Raw genomic sequence first — 17168 nt, forward strand, 5'->3', positions numbered from 1 at the left:
GTATCTTTAGTACAACTTCTATTGAATCCATGTCACTAGCAGTGAGAGGCAGTGTGGGCCATGCATAGGAGGAGTCAGGAGACCTTTGATCTTTTTCTCAGCTCTGCCACTGACTTGCTGTCTGGCCTTGGGCAAGTCATTTCCCCGCTCTGTTTCAGTGGGATCCCTGAACTCAATCAAGGCTTCTGGATGCTGCTATAAACTAGTAACTGGTGGCTGTTTTTGCTCAGCCTGAATCCTCTGCTGAGAACAGGGTTGTACCACACACACACCCTCCTTGACTGTTTGGGGGTCATATTAAGAAGGCTCCCTACCCTACACAGCATCCATCTGGACCCATTCAGTGTCCCCATGGACACTGAACCCAGATAAGGATCTCATGCAGACAAGATTTTCTGCCCATGTTTCTTTTTCCTTGGCCATCCTGCAATAAGTGATTGTACATTTGATTTATTTTTTCCTTTGCGGTCGCAACTGGGATTAGATTTGAAAACCTCTGAAGATGGTTATCAGAGCATGATTAAAAATAAAAGCAGCTAGATAAACCCGCCCCTTCCAGAAAAGGCCTTGCCCTGTAACCATTTCCTTCCTGCATGGTTGTAAGTTGCACGTCAGCGCACTTTTGTGCTTCGCAAAACCAGACCAGGTCTGTCTGCAAAGCCTGGCAATGGGAAGGCTACGCATTTACTGCCGGGTCAGTTTCAGGCTTGGGCAGCAATCCTATGGGAGCAGGAGAGGGGCAGCAAGACCCATCCATCAAGGCACCTTCAGGGCCCCAATCTGAGCACCTCACAGTTACCTATTGAATTCATCCCCCCAGCACGGCAGGGAAGGATCATCATCCCAATTGGCCTGAGGTCACCCAGGGAAAGCTGGGAATTGGAGTTTCTATTATTATTATTATTTATTAGGTATAGTACAGTAGCACCTGTCATGGCCCAGGACCTCCTTGTGCCAGGTGCTGTACAAACACAGGACAAAAAGACAGTCCCTGCCCCAAAGTTTGAAATCTACTAAGTCTCAGTCTAGCGCCTTAATCGTAGGACCATCCTTCCTCTCTGCCTTGCAGCCTTGCTGTGATTAGCCAGAGACTGGGCCCAAATAAACCCCCCCCTATTATAAGTCCTCCAGACATTAGGGGTGCTTGAAGTCTGATGACAGACCTGGATCTAAATGCTGCAAAGGATCCCTGTCCTTATAGCAGGCTGACCCGAATGCCAGATCCCCAGCCCTCCACTTTTGGGGGTGGTCTGTCCAGATCTGAATTTCTGTACCTTAAATCTAACCTCTAACTTCTCTAGTTCAGGCTGAGCTGATGCTGGAGAGCCTCATCTTAGCTGATCAGAGCTGTGAGAATTAAGTCCTCCCACCCTTTTAACACCCTGACAGGCCCCGAACCAGCCCTTCCTGCTGCAGCTTGCACTGCTGCGACCACACTGGAGCAGCATGTGAGAAAGCCCATGGGGGCTTGAGAGCTCAAAGAATGACTCAAGGCCTCACCCTCCACCCAACACATCAGTGTGAAAACGCCTGAGGCGTGGGGTGAGGAAAGAGCCGGACCACGGCGTAGCCCCATGTGTTTATGTGTGACACTACTGCTGGGTCCCCATTTGTCCTAGGAACAAGAAGTGCCCAGGGTTTATTTGACTAACAGATGTTGCAGTCTTACCAGAGAGATGTGTGATTGCTCCATTTTAAGTGGGGTCACCACTTCCCCCCTCTCCCATTACACACACAGATCTGTCCTCTCTCCCAATAGTCCCATGAAGCAGAGGGAGAAAGAGGAGCAGCTGCTTCTGCTCAGGACAGACCGCTTTGCACACAGTTGGTGGCAGGGTGGTGTTTTCTCACTGTTGATTGATATTACGGTTTGACCTACAGGCTGCAATCGGTGACCAGGGCCCCATTGTGTCATGCGCTGTGCACACACAAGACTAAGATGCACAGCACCTAGCACAATGGGGTCCTGCTCCATGACTGCAGCTCCTAGGTGCTACCGTGATACACCAAATAAATAACACCACCTGTCCCTGCTCCTAGGAGTTTGCCGTCTAAGTATAAGATGAGGGATGGCAGGTAGATAGAGAGGGACAAGGGGGGAACCTAGTGACACTTGAGGTGGTTATGATTAGTGGCATGAGAAGAGATTAGTATGAGCCATGGAGCTGCTAGGAGTATTGAGCCCAGGCAGATGAAGGGGATGACTGTGATTGTCTTCTAATGTGATATGAACCCCAGGGTTCATGGTGGGTGCAGGACCCCTGGCCCCCCAGCACTAGTTCAGAAGAGATGAACTCGCAATCACCAAACGTTACCCTGACTCCCCCCCTCGCGCTTCCCCTGCAGCTGCCAGCATGTGATTTCTGCTCCAGCAGAGGTGCGATAACACCTCATCTGATTGCTTTCCTGCTGAGCGTGGGGGCGGTGTCTGAAACCCACTGGAAGCCTCCCCCTGCCTGTGCTGTGTGTGTGAATCACTCAGCAGTCACAGAGCTCCTTGGGTGGCTTTGTCTGCACTGGCAGCCCGAGCCTCCACCGCTGTAAATAGGTGCCGCTCTATCGACTCCCATGGAGCAGCGCTGATTTATACCAGCCAGGGATCTGCCCCTGGGATTTTAGCCACGGGTTCAAACCCAGCAGAAAGATTGTTTCCACCAGCACAGCTCACCCTTGTGTAAAGCCAAGATGAGCTGCACCAGTTCAAACCAGGTCTGCCCTTGTGATCCGCACTGGTGCAGCTTCTGCAGGGCTGAAACCACAGTGTAGACAAGGCCTCAGCTCACTTCTCCCTAGCGTGTTATAGAAAAGCCACTCGGTTGGCCACCCTTTCCAATAGTGCCCCAGGGCTGATGAGAGTTCAGAGGGGCGCTGCTTGGGCTGTGCCTCTTTTCTTCTGTAGCTGGGGGTTTGCAGAGCGCGCTCGGCCCTGCTGCAGTTGTTCTAGTCAAGAAGTGGGTGTAAACGTGAGCCCCTTCTTGCTACCCAGGCTGGCTTGTCCCTTTACAGCAGTGGGGCTGTGCGGACTCCAGTGGAATTCCACCATTGTGAGCAGAGAGCCAGACCCCAGGTCTCCGCCCCTGCTCGGATCTCCCCACTTTGTGCTGCTCCGGACAAATCCCAGGAGACAACATCTCCAGAGGAGTGAGCCAGAGCCTGTCCCATCTCCTGACCTGTAAGCCAGTGCTCTGGCTTCTCTAGAACAGCCACCGTGTTGGGGACTGCGCTTCCAGCAGGGTCAGGTCCAAACATGGCTCTCTCTAGATGGGACCAGGTTGTGTCCCCACCATGCCAGGGCTAGAGCTGCCCATTAGGCCATGCTGCTGTCCCTTTGTGTCGGGAGATCCCACCAGTAGGAAGCTTGGAGCCACTGGGATTCCTTCTTTGCCCTCTGCTAACAACCGGGGTGGGAGTGGGGCCTGCTGAACTGCTGAATATCAGGGGGTGAGGGTGGCCTTGGGGTCTCAGGGAGCTGCTTCCAGGAGCTAGCAGGGGGTCACCCAGAGTAGCATGTCACTCTGCACCCCTGCAGCACTTCCAAAGGCTCCAACCCTAGCCCCAGATTATCTGAGTGTGGGGCTGTGGAGCTCATTCCCTGCCCGTGCCCACAGAGCCTGGATGTGGAAAGGTGGGAAGCACAGTGCAGTGGTCAGAGCAGAGAAGCCTGTGCTGCTGAGGTCCCAGTCTGACTCCCTCTGCCCCCACCTCCCTGCAGAAGAACAGCTCGCTGCCCGACGAGAACAACGTGGCCCGTTTGCAGGAGGAGCTCAAGGCATTGAAGGTACGCGAGGTGGCGGCGCTGACCTCACTCAAGGAGCTACAGCTGCAGGTGAAGGATCTCAACGACAGCTGGCAGGTAAAGCCCCCTTCCCCGTCGGCTCCACTCACCACCAGGCCAGCTACCCATCCCCGACCCCAGCACATGGGCAGAGACAACCCCCCTCCATAGATACATCTAATTAGCGATTATCTTTGAGAACTCATGGAGGACAGGGGAGGTCTCAGAGGACAGGAGAAGGGCTAACACAGTACCTATCTTTAAAAGGGGAACACAGAGGACCCAGGGAATGATAGAACACTCTAACTTTGGGAACCTGGAAAGATACTGGAATAAACTATTAATTTGTTAGCACCTAAAGGATAATAGGGTAATAAGTAATAACCAACCAATGGTGCCAAACCAACCTAATTTCCTTCTTTGACAAGGTTACTGGCCTAGTAGATGCAGGAAAGCTGTAGGCATGATATTGTGATGGGTTAGACCCCCCTTTGGGATGTCACCTGATGTACTGGGGTCTCACTGAGCCCCTCCTGCTCCACCAACCTGGATTTCCTCTCCTTGTTTTGCTGAATGAGGCTATCCGGCCTCTTGCAGCGTGCGTGTGCGCACACACACACACACACACGCCGACTGAAGTCAGCTCTGTGTGAGAGGATTCACCCACCACTCACGTGCACGCCCCTTTTGGGGGAATAAACCCAAAATAATACTGTCTTGCACTGAAGATTGCCTACTGTCTGGCAGGCATTCCCCCAAGTACACGCGTAGTTGTAATTGTTACATAGTCAATATTCCTAACTTCAGATACAGAAATGATACGTGCATACAAATTGGATAATCACATTCAGTAGATCATAATCTTTCCAATGATACCTCACATGAGCCATCTTGCATAAAGTATATCTTAGTCATGCCATATTCGTATCATAACCATATTTCTATGAAGAATATGGGGTGTAACGTCACAGATATATCTTGATTTTAGTAAGGCTTTTGACAATCTCACAAGGCATTCTTATGAGCAAACTAAGGAAATGTGGTCTAGATGAAATTGCTATAAGGTGGATGCACAAGTGGTTGAAAGACTGTAACTCAAAGAGTAGTTATCAAAAGTTCACTGTCAAACTGGGAAGGAAAAATCAAATACATAAATACAAAATACAAAATAACTGGCTAGGTGGTGGTACTGCTGAAACAGTTCTGGGGTTATAGTGGATCACAAATTGAATATGAGCCAACAATGACTTTGAGGACCTCAGTTACTCAGCCAGAGGTTATGGGTCTATTCCAGGAGTGGATGGGTGAGGTTCTGTGGCCTGCAATGTACAGGAGATCATAGGTGCTGACTTTTAATTTTGCCAGTGGGTGCCCCGTCCTGGCTCTGCCCCCTTCCCCAAGGCTCCGCCCCCACTCCACCTCTTCCTGCTCCCGCTCTACCCCATCCCGCTACACCGCCCTGAACGCCTCCTGCCTGCCAACCCCCTCCCCTAAATGCCTCCCACCTGCCACTCACTCCTTTCTGCCTCCTCCTGCCTTAAGGGTGAGTTGTATGTGCTTGAGGGGTGCTCTGCCAGTTTTGAGGGGAGGCTATTTTCAGCATATTTAAACACTTTCATTCTAGTTATTGAATGTGTGTCTATCATTGGTATCTCCCCTTCCTGATGTTTCCCACTTCTTGCTCTCCACCTGTGTCCCTTTTCCCAGCTCACTCGCTCTCTCTCTCTGCTCCCCACCTCCAGGTGGCTCTGTTTAGCGCCTACTCCCTCCCAGGCACTCAAAGCAGCTCTGTCTCCCCCCCAACCCCAACCCCTGCGGCCAGCCCAGAAACTGCCCGCCCTGAGACAGAGAGAGAAATTTAATTCAACAGCCCAGCATAGACATGGCCCATTCATCCATCCTGCTGTGTGGCTGCTGTGTCGCTCCAGCTCCTCCCAGTCCCCAGGGTTGCAGCTCGCTCCTGACTCCCTCACACACTTTGCAACTTTTGTGGGCGGGGAGCCCCTGGTGGGACCATGGCCAAAGGCGGGGGTGGGGTTGCTTCCTCCTTCGGGCTGCAGCAGCCCAGCACCCTGAAGCAAGAGGAGCTCAGGTGTCCCAAGCTGAAGCAAGGCAGCGTCTCCCGACTTGAAGCTGATACAGGGGGATGGATGCAATGGAAGGAATTCCCTGGGAGCTGGAGCGGGGGGTGTGGCTCCAGGGGAAGGAAATCCATCCTTCCTGATGCGGGGAGACGCTGATCTGGAGGGGAGGGGGATAAACTTCCTCTCTGGGAGGAAAAGCCCCTCAAGCAGGCTTGATCTGGGCTGGGAGGGGAGACAGCTTTGAGCTGAGCAAGCGTTACTTTCCCAGGCATGAGAGCCGGCCATGGAGAAGAGCCCGTGGGGAGGATGGGGCTAGACGTACTGGTGGTGTATTGCCCCTCCTGTCCCTCCACACACCGGGGAAGGGATGCGGAGTCCCGGGACCTGTGTCAGAACCGTAGGATTTGGGAACTCTCAGAGCCTGCGTGGGAGGGGTCGGGGCACAGGCAGGGTCCGGGCTGTGGGAGGCTGCTCATTTGCACCTGGGGCTGCAGTGAAGAGCCCCTCTCACCTTTGGCACAGGGAGGGGGCAAGCTGCTGGCCCCAGCCCAAATTCGCTCATCAGACACAAGGGCAAACTTTTCTTAAAGGAGCCATGTCCTTTGGTTTGTCCCCCTGTCCAGTACTAAGGGGGTCCACAGCTGGTTTCTCCTGGCTGGAGGGGGGCACAGGTCCTGGGGGAGACACCAGGGTGGTATGAGAATGGCTGGCTCAGTCCTCAAGAAACCCCCCAGCCTGTACTCCCCCCAGCAGCCCCCTGTGGCCAGCCAAGAAGCTGCCCACCCATCTCCCCCTAGCTCCCTGCCAAGAAGCTGCCCACCCCTCCACAGCTTGCCTAGAAGCTGCCGTGCCCTGGCTGCTTCTCCCCCTAGCCCAGCTCCCTCTGCCCTGAAAATTAAAAGGACTCACACCTGCCTGCAGTGGGAGGTGGGAGCCCGCTGGGAGCTTTAGCAGCCGCAGGGGAAACAGCTGATAGGCTGGGACTACGTGCCAAACAGCCGATTGGCCGCAGCCAGCCAAAGAACTGATGGGGGCTGCTGCGCATGCTAAATAGCTGATTGGCAGTTGCCAACAGCTGATCTTCCCGGTGGGTGCTAAGCACCCGCTAATTTTTTTCCGTGGGTGCTCCAGCCCCGGAGCACCCACGGAGTCGGCGCCTATGCAGGAGGTCAGACTAGATGATCATGATGGTCCCTTCTGGCCTTAAAGTCTATGAGTCTACTCTGAGTCTAAGGGCTGGTCTACACTAACCCCCCCACTTCGGACTAAGGTATTAACGTAGCTGAATTCGAAGTACCTTAGTCCGAAGTTACCGCGGTCCAGACGCGGCAGGAAGGCTCCCCCGTCGATGCTGCGTACTCCGCTCGCCGAGCTGGAGTACCAGCGTCGAAGGCGAGCACTTCCGGGATCGATCCGGGATCGATTTATCGCGTCTTAACCAGACGCGATAAATCGAACTCAGAAAATCGATTGCTTACATCCGGACCCGGATGTAAGTGAAGACGTTACCTAATGTGATGCAGTTATGAAAACAGCTCTCATCATTCTGGGGTGTACTAACAGCAGAGTTGTATATAAGACTTGGGAGGTAATTGGCCCCTTCTGCTCAGCACCTGTGAGGCCTCAGCTGGAGTCCCGTGTCCCAGTTTGGGGCATCACATTTCAAGAAAGGTGTGGACAAATTGGAGAGATTTCAGGGAGACCAACAAATAATCAAAGGTTTAGAAAACCTCACCTGTGAGGAAAGGTTGAAAAACTGGGCATGTTTAATCTTGAGAAAAGAAGGCTGGGGTGCGGGACCTGATAACCATTTCCTTTCCCAGGACCCATGCTTAGGCCAGTCCCTTTTGGGTCTCTTCATACCCAGCCCTGCTGCCCACAAACTCATCTGCCAGCCAGCCTGCACACCACAGATCTTCAGGCTTTCTGTCCACTGACCACATTTTAAGCTCATAGGGACAGATCTCATAAAGTTTTTCCAACCCAACCAGCATGGTGAGCCCTGCACCCTTACCCCATTTGTGGAGATATTCTCCCATCCAGGTGCTGGCTTTCATTTAGGTCACACCCTCGGTCTTTTGCACACCCCAAAACCTTTTCCTATAAGCCTCAGGTCAATTCACACTTAAGCAGCGAAGCCATATTGGTTAGGTCCTAGACCCCAGTGTCAACCCCGTCCATCTGGCTGCACGCCTCTATGGCTTTGGGACTGGCAGTGCAGCGATCAGGACCTGACCTCATGGGAGTGCAGTGGGGCTGAACAAGGCTTGGGAAGCGCTGTGGGACCCTGGTTGGAGAGGCCCATGCAGGCGAGAAGCAGGGAGCTCCGCAGGTTGGTGTGTGAATCCTGACATGGGGGGGCACATTCACCCTGTGCACCCCTCCACTCCCCTAGGCTCATCTGTCGCGGACAGGCGGGCGCTGGAAGGAGTCCCCCCGCAAGAACACCATGAACGACCTCCAGGATGAGCTGATGACCATCCGCCTGCGGGAGGCCCAGGCCCAGGCCGACCTCCGTGAGCTGCGGCAGAGGCTGGTGGAGCTTGAAACCCAGGTGAGGCAGTTGGCAGGGCGACGAGCCAGCTGGGTCTGGAGCGTTCCCATGGGAGATGGCCACACAATCCCGATGTACCCCCGGGCGAGGACCCCTGACAGCAGGGAACAGTGGGGAGAGGGGTGGGGTTGGAGTGTAGTTGTGTGGGTAATGGGTGTGGGGGGAAGCATGCAAGTAAGGAGGCGGGGGTGTTGTGGATGAATAAGGGGGGCTGCAATTGAAGGTGGGATGTGTGTGGGGCATGTGCTGTGTATAGAGAGGGGGATGTGGGAAGGGTGTGTGGGTGGTATGTAGGGTGGGGGATGTGGGTGGGGCATGGGCGGAGTGAAGGGGATGTGGGCGGGGTGTAGGGAGGGGATGTGGGTGGGGCATAGGGAGGGGGATTTAGGCGGGGCCTGGGCGGGGCATAGGGAGGGGTTATGTGGGCAGTGCGTAGGCGGGACGTAGGGATGGGGATGTGGGCGGTGCATAGGGAGGGGGGATGCGGGCACTGCGTAGGCAGGGGGATGTGGGTGGGGCATGGGTGGTGCGTATGGAGGGGGGTGTGGGCGGTGCGTAGGGAGGCGGTGGGGCATGTACTGTGTATTGGAGGGGAATGTGTATCTTGTGTTGGGGGAGTGCGGGGCATGTACAGTGTATTGGGGTGGGGGCATGTACAGTGTGGTTGTGTGCAGGGCGTGCACAGTGTGTTGGGAAGTGGGTGGGTATGTGCGTATGTACAGTGTGTTTGGCTTGGGAGGTGCATACAGTGTGTTTGGATTGGGAGGTGTGTACAGTGTGTTGGGGGTGTGGATGTGTGCGGGGCGCGTACAGTGTGTTGGGGGGGTGAATTTTGCAGGGCATGAGCAGCGTGTTGGAGTATATGGGCATGTGTAGTGTGTTGGCGAGTGTGTGTGTGTGGTGTATATTGAGGGGTGTTGTGTGCACGTGGATTGCAATCCTGGAGTGTGGCCGTACTGGGGGGTGCACTAGGGGGTGGCTGTTTGGAGTGGGTGCACTGGGTGACTGTCAGAAGCTGGGGCTGGACAATGATGGATCACTTGCTAATTGCCCTGTTCTGTTCCTTCCCCGTGAAGCATCTGGCACCAGTCACTGCTGGCAGACAGGCCACTGGGCTAGATGGACCATTGGGCTGACTCAGTATGGTCGTACTTATGGGGATGGGAGTGCAGTTGGTGTTGGAGGTGTCTGCAGGGGATGTGGATGTGTATTGTGTGTGCATGGAGCGTGGGTGTGCATTGTGTAGGGGTGCAGTTGGGGTGGATGTTTGCAGGCTGGGAGTGTGGGTGTGGTGGGTATTTGGGGGGCTAGGGGAGTGGGGGTGGGAATGAGGATGCAGTAGAGGTGTAGTTGTGGGGCGTATTGAGTGGCGGGTGCTGCTATACAGTGGGGGGACGCAGTTGTGAGGAGTGGGTGTGTATTGCATGTGCATGGAGATCAGTTATGGAGCATGGGTGTGTATTCTGTGGGGGTGCAGTTAGAGGATGTGGGTGTTTGCAGGTTGGGAGTGGGGGGTGCAGTTGGGGATGAGGGGGTGCATTGGGCGTTTACACACACACACATGCACACACACATTGGGGGTGCACGCACCTAGCTGTGGAAGCCGTAGGGCTGGAACCCCATGTGTGCTGCGAGTGGGCATGGTGGAATGGCCTGTCTCCTGAGCTCTATTCCCTGTCTGTCTCCCCCCGGCACCCCAGGATCAGATTCACAGTAATCTGCTGAACCGGATGGAGCAGGAGTGCCTAGGGCTGCAGGAGAAGCTGCAATACCTCACTGCCCAGAACAAAGGGCTGCAGACGCAGCTGAGTGAGACCAAGCGCAAGCATGCGGAGTCTGAGTGCAAGGTGAGTGCCAGGCTGGGGGGCGCAGGGCCGTCCTTACCCATAGGCAAAGTACGCAGCTGCGTAGGGCACCAGGAAACTTGGGGCACCAAATTTCCAGGTGCCCTGCACAGCTGCGTGCTGCTCCAGCCCCTGCTCCGGCTCTTCCCCAGGCCCCCCGCCCCTGCCCCTGCCCCGCCCCAGACCCGCCTCTTCCCACCCCTGCTCCGCCCCTTCCCGCCCCTGAGGACTGCAGCAGGGCCGGGCCTGCACTCACCAGCGGGGGGAAGTGCAGGGACCTGGCCCCAGCTGTGCCACCAGTGAGTGCTGAGGGGTGGTTCCCCCCTGCCCCCCAAGCCAGCCCACCCCCACGGAGGCATCGCCCCCTCCCGATCCCCCCCCCCGCGGGGGGGCTGCATAGGGCCCCAGAATAGCTAGGGACGGACCTGGGGGGCGGCCACAGCAATGCAGTGGGGATGGCCTGCTCAAGCCCAGGAAACTGTCCCCTGTGGTGCCCTGCCCTGCCCTGCCCTGCCCTGCCCCAGCCAACTCTGCTCTGCTTGGCACTGGGTGAAATTCACCTGGCTGCTTTTCAGGGCTAGGTGGCAAGAAGCCAGCACTGTCAGCCTCCAGGTGTGGCCTCCAGACAGGGACTCTAACAGCAGCTGGTGCAGAAATCCTCTCCCCAGACCTGGGATTCACAGCCCCCGATGTGCTGACTCAGGAACCCCTCTTGCTCTGGGGATGAGCTTTGAGGGGCAGAGATCAGGTGGCCCACAACTGGGCTTCCCTACCTGTTTTGAACACACCACCACCTGTGTAGACCTGGACCCAGCAGGACAGACATGGTCACAGTGCAGCCCGTATGCAGGTGGAAGGGGCTGTACCCCAAGCTAACGCTGATGAATTTCCAGGCAGCAGAATCTGGGTGGTTTCTGAAGCTCTGACACACGTTGGGGGTTCGTGGTGTCTTCAGCAGGGGCATGGCATATCCTCGAGCTGGGTCTTGGCAGATTTTAACCCTCCCCTTGCTGAGTCCTGTTGTTCCCCCTGCTGTTGCGCTGGCACTAACACCATGTGTTTGACACCACAGAGCAAAGAGGAGGTGATGGCGGTGCGGCTGCGGGAGGCCGACAGCATGGCAGCCGTGGCAGAGATGCGGCAGCGGATCGCTGAGCTGGAGATCCAGGTGAGGGGAAATAACCAGCTCACCCAGGCATGTATATCTGTGTGAGCACAAAAACCACACTCCTGCTCCAGGGCCTATCCTGATCCCAGCTGGGGGTCAGGAAGGGATCTCTGAGTGAGATGGGAAAGGGAAACGGCTGTCGCCTTGGCATCCCTGCTCTCTGTTCCCAGTCGCCTTTGGACCAAGCCTGATTCTCTCCCCACTCCCCACAGAGGGAAGAAGGGATGATCCAGGGCCAGCTGAACAACTCTGACTCCTCCCAGTACATCCGGGAGCTCAAGGACCAGATTGATGAGCTCAAGGCTGAGGTGAGTGCAGTCCCCACCTCGAGTGCTGTGTCCATTATGGGGGCAGGGAGCGACTTATCAGGCTCCCCCTTGGCCAGGGTCCTGCCAGGCCATCTTGGTCCCCTGTGCCCGAGTTTAGACCTTGGGGTGAATAGCAGTGTCCTTCTTGCAGGATCCCTGAAACCACTTTCCGAATGGGGAATGCCAGACCCAGCTTCCTTCCAGTTGATCCCTCCTCAGCACGGAGGGTAAATCCAGATCCAGGCTTTTGGGCTGGCCCACAGGAAGTTGGGCTGTTGGCAAATTTTTGAACTGGATCGAGCTCTGGATTTGGGGCCGTTGAGACCTGGGCTCTTGTCTGCAGCCCATCTCTAGTTGCAACCCGTATTATCACGACTCTCCTCTGTCTCTGCCTCATTGTATGCGTATGTAAGGCACCAATCCCATAGACCACTCAGCCCTCAGTGCTGCGTAGCACAAAGCTTTGGAAGGGCCAGGGAAAGGCAGTGCCCCCAGCTCAGACCTGTCCTTGCAAGCGCCCTCTCTGCTGCTGACTTCTGGCTGCTGATCCCCATCTATAAGACATGGGCGTAGTTTGGGAAGGGCATAGGGGGCGTGGCCCCCCCAAACTGCAAGCCTCTGGCAGGTGCAGAATTTGGCCCCCACGCACGGTCCCGTTGGCCTGGCTGGAACTGTCCTCCCAAATATAGAAGTCAAACTATGCCTATGTTGTGAGAGCTAGGACTAGGATGGCACAGTGGTTAGGAACTCGGGGGACCTGTGTTCAATTCCCTGCTCTGCCACAGACTCCCTGGGTGACTTCGGGTAAGTTGCTTAGTCGCTCTGTGCCTCAGTTTCCTTGTTTGTACAGTGGGGATGATAGCCCTGCCCCGCCTCACAGTGGTGGTGTTAGGATAAATGCATTAAAGTGCATGAGATGCTCAGATACTACAGTGCTGGGGCCATAGAAGAAGCGATATACCCATCCCACATCCCCAGTCCTGTGTAGCAGAGCCAGTAGCTGGCGGCTGTTTGTTCACCTCCGCAGCCTCTACAGGTGGCTGGACACATCTCCTTCCCCATGAAAAGCCTTTGGCTTCATGAGAAAAGGAGGTGAGGGGCCGCAGTGAGGCTGTCGCTGCTGCAGTGGATGGGGCAGAGCATTCACTGGCATGCCCTGATAGAGGACGGGGTGGACATGTCATCGCGCAGATGGTGGGGTTTGAAGGCCCTTGGCGCTGGGCTGTGGAGAGCGATCAGAATCCAGAGGGGTGGGGAGAAGAATCATAGAATCTTAGTATTAGGATTGGAAGAGACCTCAGGAGGTCATCTAGTCCAACCCCCTGCTCAAAGCCGGACCAATCCCAACTAAATCATCCCAGACAAGGCTTTGTCAAGCCGGGCCTTAAAAACTTCTAAGGATGGAGATTCCACCAGTTCCTAGATAACCCATTCCAGTGCTTCATCACCCTCCTAGTGAAATAGTGTTTCCTAATATCCAACCTAGACCTCCCCCACTGCAACTTGAGACCATTGCTCCTTGTTCTGTCATCTGCCACCACTGAGAACAGCCGAGCTCCATCCTCTTTGGAACCCTGCTTCAGATAGTTGAAGGCTGCTATCAAATCCCCCCTCACTCTTCTCTTCTGCAGACTAAATAACCCCAGTTCCCTCAGCCTCTCCTTGTAAGTCATGTGTCCCAGCCCCCTAATCATTTTCGTTGCCCTCCGCTGAACTCTCTCCAATTTGTCCACATCCCTTCTGTAGTGGGGGAACCAAAACTGGATGCAGTACTCCAGGTGTGGCCTCATCAGTGCCGAATAGAGGGGAATAATCACCTCCCTCTATCTGCTGGCAATGCTCCTACTAAATACAGCCCAATATGCCGTTGGCCTTCTTGGCAACAAAGGCACACTGCTGACTCATATCCAGCTTCTCATCCACTGTAATCCCCAGGTCCTTTTCTGCAGAACTGCTGCTTAGCCAGTCGGTCCCCAGCCTGTAGCAGTGCATGGGATTCTTCCTTCCTAAGTGCAGGACTCTGCATTTGTCCTTGTTGAACCTCGTCAGATTTCTTTTGGCCCAATCCTCCAATTTCTCTAGGTCATTCTGTATCCTATCCCTACCCTCCAGCGTATCTACCTCTCTCCCCAGCTTAGTATCATCTGCGAATTTGCTGAGGGTGCAATTCATCCCATCATCCAGATCATTAATAAAGATGTTGAACAAAACCAGCCCCAGGACCGATCCCTGGGGCACTCCGCTTGATACCGGCTGCCAACTAGACATTGAGCCGTTGATCACTACCCGTTGAGCCCGACAATCTAGCCAGTTTTCTATCCACCTTATAGTCCATTCATCTAATCCGTACTTCTTTAACTTGCTGGCAAGAATACTGTGGGAGACCGTATCAAAAGCTTTGCTAAAGTCAAGATATATCACATCCACCACTTTCCCCATATCCACAGAGCCAGTTATCTCATCATAGAAGGTAATCAGGTTGGTCAGGCATGACCAACCCTTGGTGAATCCATGTTGACTGTTCCTGATCACCTTCCTCTCCTCCAAGTGCTTCAAAATGGATTCCTTGAGGACCTGCTCCATGATTTTGCCGGGGACTGAAGTGAGGCTGACCAGTCTGTAGTTCCCCGGGTTCTCTTTCTTCCCTTTTTTAAATATGGGCACTATATTTGCCTTTTTCCAATCGTCTGGGACCTCCCCCGATCGCCACGAATATTCAAAGATAATGGCCAATGGCTCTGCAATCACATCAGCCAACTCCCTCAGCACCCTTGGATGCATTAGATCTGGACCCATGGACTTGTGCATGTCCAGCTTTTCGAAATAGTCCTTAACCTGTTCTTTCACCACTAAGGGCTGCTCACCTCCTCCCCATATTGTGCTGCCCAGTGCAGCAGTCTGGGGACTGACCTTGTCTGTGAAGACCGAGGCAAAAAAAGCATGGAGTACTTCAGCTTTTTCCACATCATCTGTCACTAGGTTGCCTCCCCTGTTCATTAAGGGTTCCATACTTTCCCTGAGCACCTTCTTCTTGCTAACATACCTGTAGAAACCCTTCTTGTTACCCTTCACACCCCTTGCTAGCTGCAACTCCAGTTGTGCCTTGGCTTTCCTGATTACACCCCTGCATGCTCTAGCAATATTTTTATACTCCTCCCTAGTCATCTGTCCAAATTTCCACTTCTTGTAAGCTTCCTGTTTGAGTTTAAGCTCACCAAAGATTTCACTGTTAAGCCAGGCTGGTTGAAGACAGTGTATATTAGCTCCCGGGACTCTCATACTAGTATCTTTGTGGCAGACCACAGCCCCCTACGCATGGTAACGTCGAGTTGAGGAACAGCCTATGACTAAGGCTTCCAAGTCACTGATTTCCAGGGGAGCTGATAGAGATCAGAGGTATGCTTCTGAGTCAGCCAGCCAGCACCTTCAACAACACCCAGGACAAGCCCAGATGGGGAGCTGGGCTCAGTAGAGACTCTAGCAGCTGCTCTGTCACGCACAGATTTTGGTAGGCTGGAGTCTGACAGTGCCTGGTATGATGGGTCCCCAATCTCAGGCAGGGTTTGGCAGCACCCAACACGACCAGGCCCCTGTCTCAGGCAGGGACCCCAGTCTTGCTTGGGGTCCATGCAGTGCCCAGCACAGTGGGACCCTGGCTCTGGTTGAGGCCTCTAGATGCTACCATAATTCAAACAACCCTGATGTCTCCTGTCCCCTAGCCTGATGCCTCACCTGCTGGGCCATGCTCACTGTCTGTCTGAGTTCTCTGATTCTCCGTTAACCTGTGCTGGACTGCTCTGCTGCCATGAAGCCTAAAGGCTTTTGGGATTCACTGCTTGGGGAAGCCTGTCTGTCACAGTGTCACCCGGTGTGATGCTTTGTACACTGAATTCCCAGGTGACAGAGGTCGCCAGACTGCATTGGGCCAGATCCTCAGCTGGTGTAAATTTCTGTAGCCCCATTGACTCCAGTATAGCAATGCTGATTTAAACCAGGTGAGGATATGGTCCACTGACTCCCATAGAGCTCTGCCCATTTACACCAGCTGGGGATCTGGCTGTACATATTGAATCATAAAGGCAGCACTTGTCACTGCTGGGGATCTGAGTCAAAGCACTTTGGAAAGAGGAATGAATTCAGCCCCACAACCCCACCCTGGGAGGTGGGACAGCATTATTAACCCCTGAACAGACAGGGAAACTGAGGCACAGAGCGGGCATGTGACTTGCCCAAGGTTGTGCAGAGCCAAGAAATTCTCTCAGTTGAATTTCTCAGCCACAAGATCGGCTCTGTGGGTAAGCAGCCATCCTCCATCAGCCATCCTCCTCTGTCCCATACTGGGGAGCTGCGTCTGCCCTATGCTGCGTGGGGCTCTCTGCTCCTCCCACTCCCCAGAGCTCCCTTTGCCCCATACCGAGAGGGGCTGTCTCTGCTCCCCCTCCCCACAAGCTCCCTCTACCCCACACTGGGAAGAGGTAGTCTCCATAAATGTAACCCAGTCAGCCCTCTGCTCCCCCCTTGAGGGAGCTGTCTGTACACCCTTTTGTCTCTGGGGGATTAGACTGCCAGATCCCCCAGTGTATTTCTGAGCTCCATCGTGCCCTGCCCCTCCCCGTCCAGGCCAGACAGGCAGGGCTGGCGAGGGTGCATGCGCCAGCCCTGTCACTTCTGTTCCTCACCTCCGGTTCCCTGTGCCCTCCAGATCCGGCTGATGAAGGGCCAGAAGCCCTTCGAGGACTCCATGGGCTTTGATGGCATCCACATTGTGAGCCACCTGGCGGTGGACGAGGACTCGCTGCACTCCTCAGATGAGGAGCTGCTGACCAACCCCATGGTGGTGGGCGCGCTGCAGGACGTGCTGTACCCACTCTCACCCTGCAATGCCCGCTTCCTGCGGGGCATGGAGAGCTCCGGCAAGGAGAGTGACGGCTCCACGGACAGTGAGCCCGAGGACCCCACCTCCACCACGGAGGCCGACGGCGAGATGGAGCCGCAGATCATCTTCGGAGAGACCCTCAGCAAGTGAGAGGAGATGCCGATGCCAGGGGGATCCCCCCCTCCACCAAACGGGCACTGAGCGCACAGCCTGGAGAGAAGAGACTCCTCTCCTTGGTGCTCTCAGTAGCAGCAGGTGGGGGAGATCATAGACCCAACACGATAGCTGGGCTCAGAGAGCATTGCACGTCCGCTGCCATGCGGGGACAGCTCTCCAGCCGGCCTGTGTTATACAGAACCTCTACTTTGATTGTTGTCTGCACTGCCTTTCTCCTGCTCTGTCATCACCAGTAGTTACACTCCGACTCCATTGAGTAACCCTCGTTCGTCCCACCCCGCCCCTAATGCCTCCTTCCTGTATTGCCCTCCCCCAAAAGTTTGCACACTTGAGAACTCAGCTCAATGTTATCGTGAGCGGGGATGGAAGTGGCAAGGCCGCT

The 17168-nt window shown here is 54.9% G+C and overlaps 1 protein-coding gene across 1 annotated transcript in view; it reads left to right on the forward strand.

Moving 5' to 3' along the window:
- EVI5L (ecotropic viral integration site 5 like) overlaps positions 1-16759 on the forward strand; it is a 57362-nt gene extending 40603 nt beyond the window's left edge. Inside the window, exons 14-19 of the mRNA XM_065419374.1 lie at positions 3713-3853; positions 8255-8413; positions 10114-10260; positions 11330-11425; positions 11638-11733; positions 16436-16759. Coding sequence (XP_065275446.1) covers positions 3713-3853; positions 8255-8413; positions 10114-10260; positions 11330-11425; positions 11638-11733; positions 16436-16759 — 963 coding nt within the window. The remainder of the gene's footprint in view (positions 1-3712; positions 3854-8254; positions 8414-10113; positions 10261-11329; positions 11426-11637; positions 11734-16435) is intronic.
- Positions 16760-17168: the final 409 nt, after the last annotated feature.

The sequence above is a fragment of the Emys orbicularis genome, chromosome 19 (genome assembly GCF_028017835.1).
Source record: "Emys orbicularis isolate rEmyOrb1 chromosome 19, rEmyOrb1.hap1, whole genome shotgun sequence".
NCBI classification, from domain to species: Eukaryota; Metazoa; Chordata; order Testudines; family Emydidae; genus Emys; species Emys orbicularis.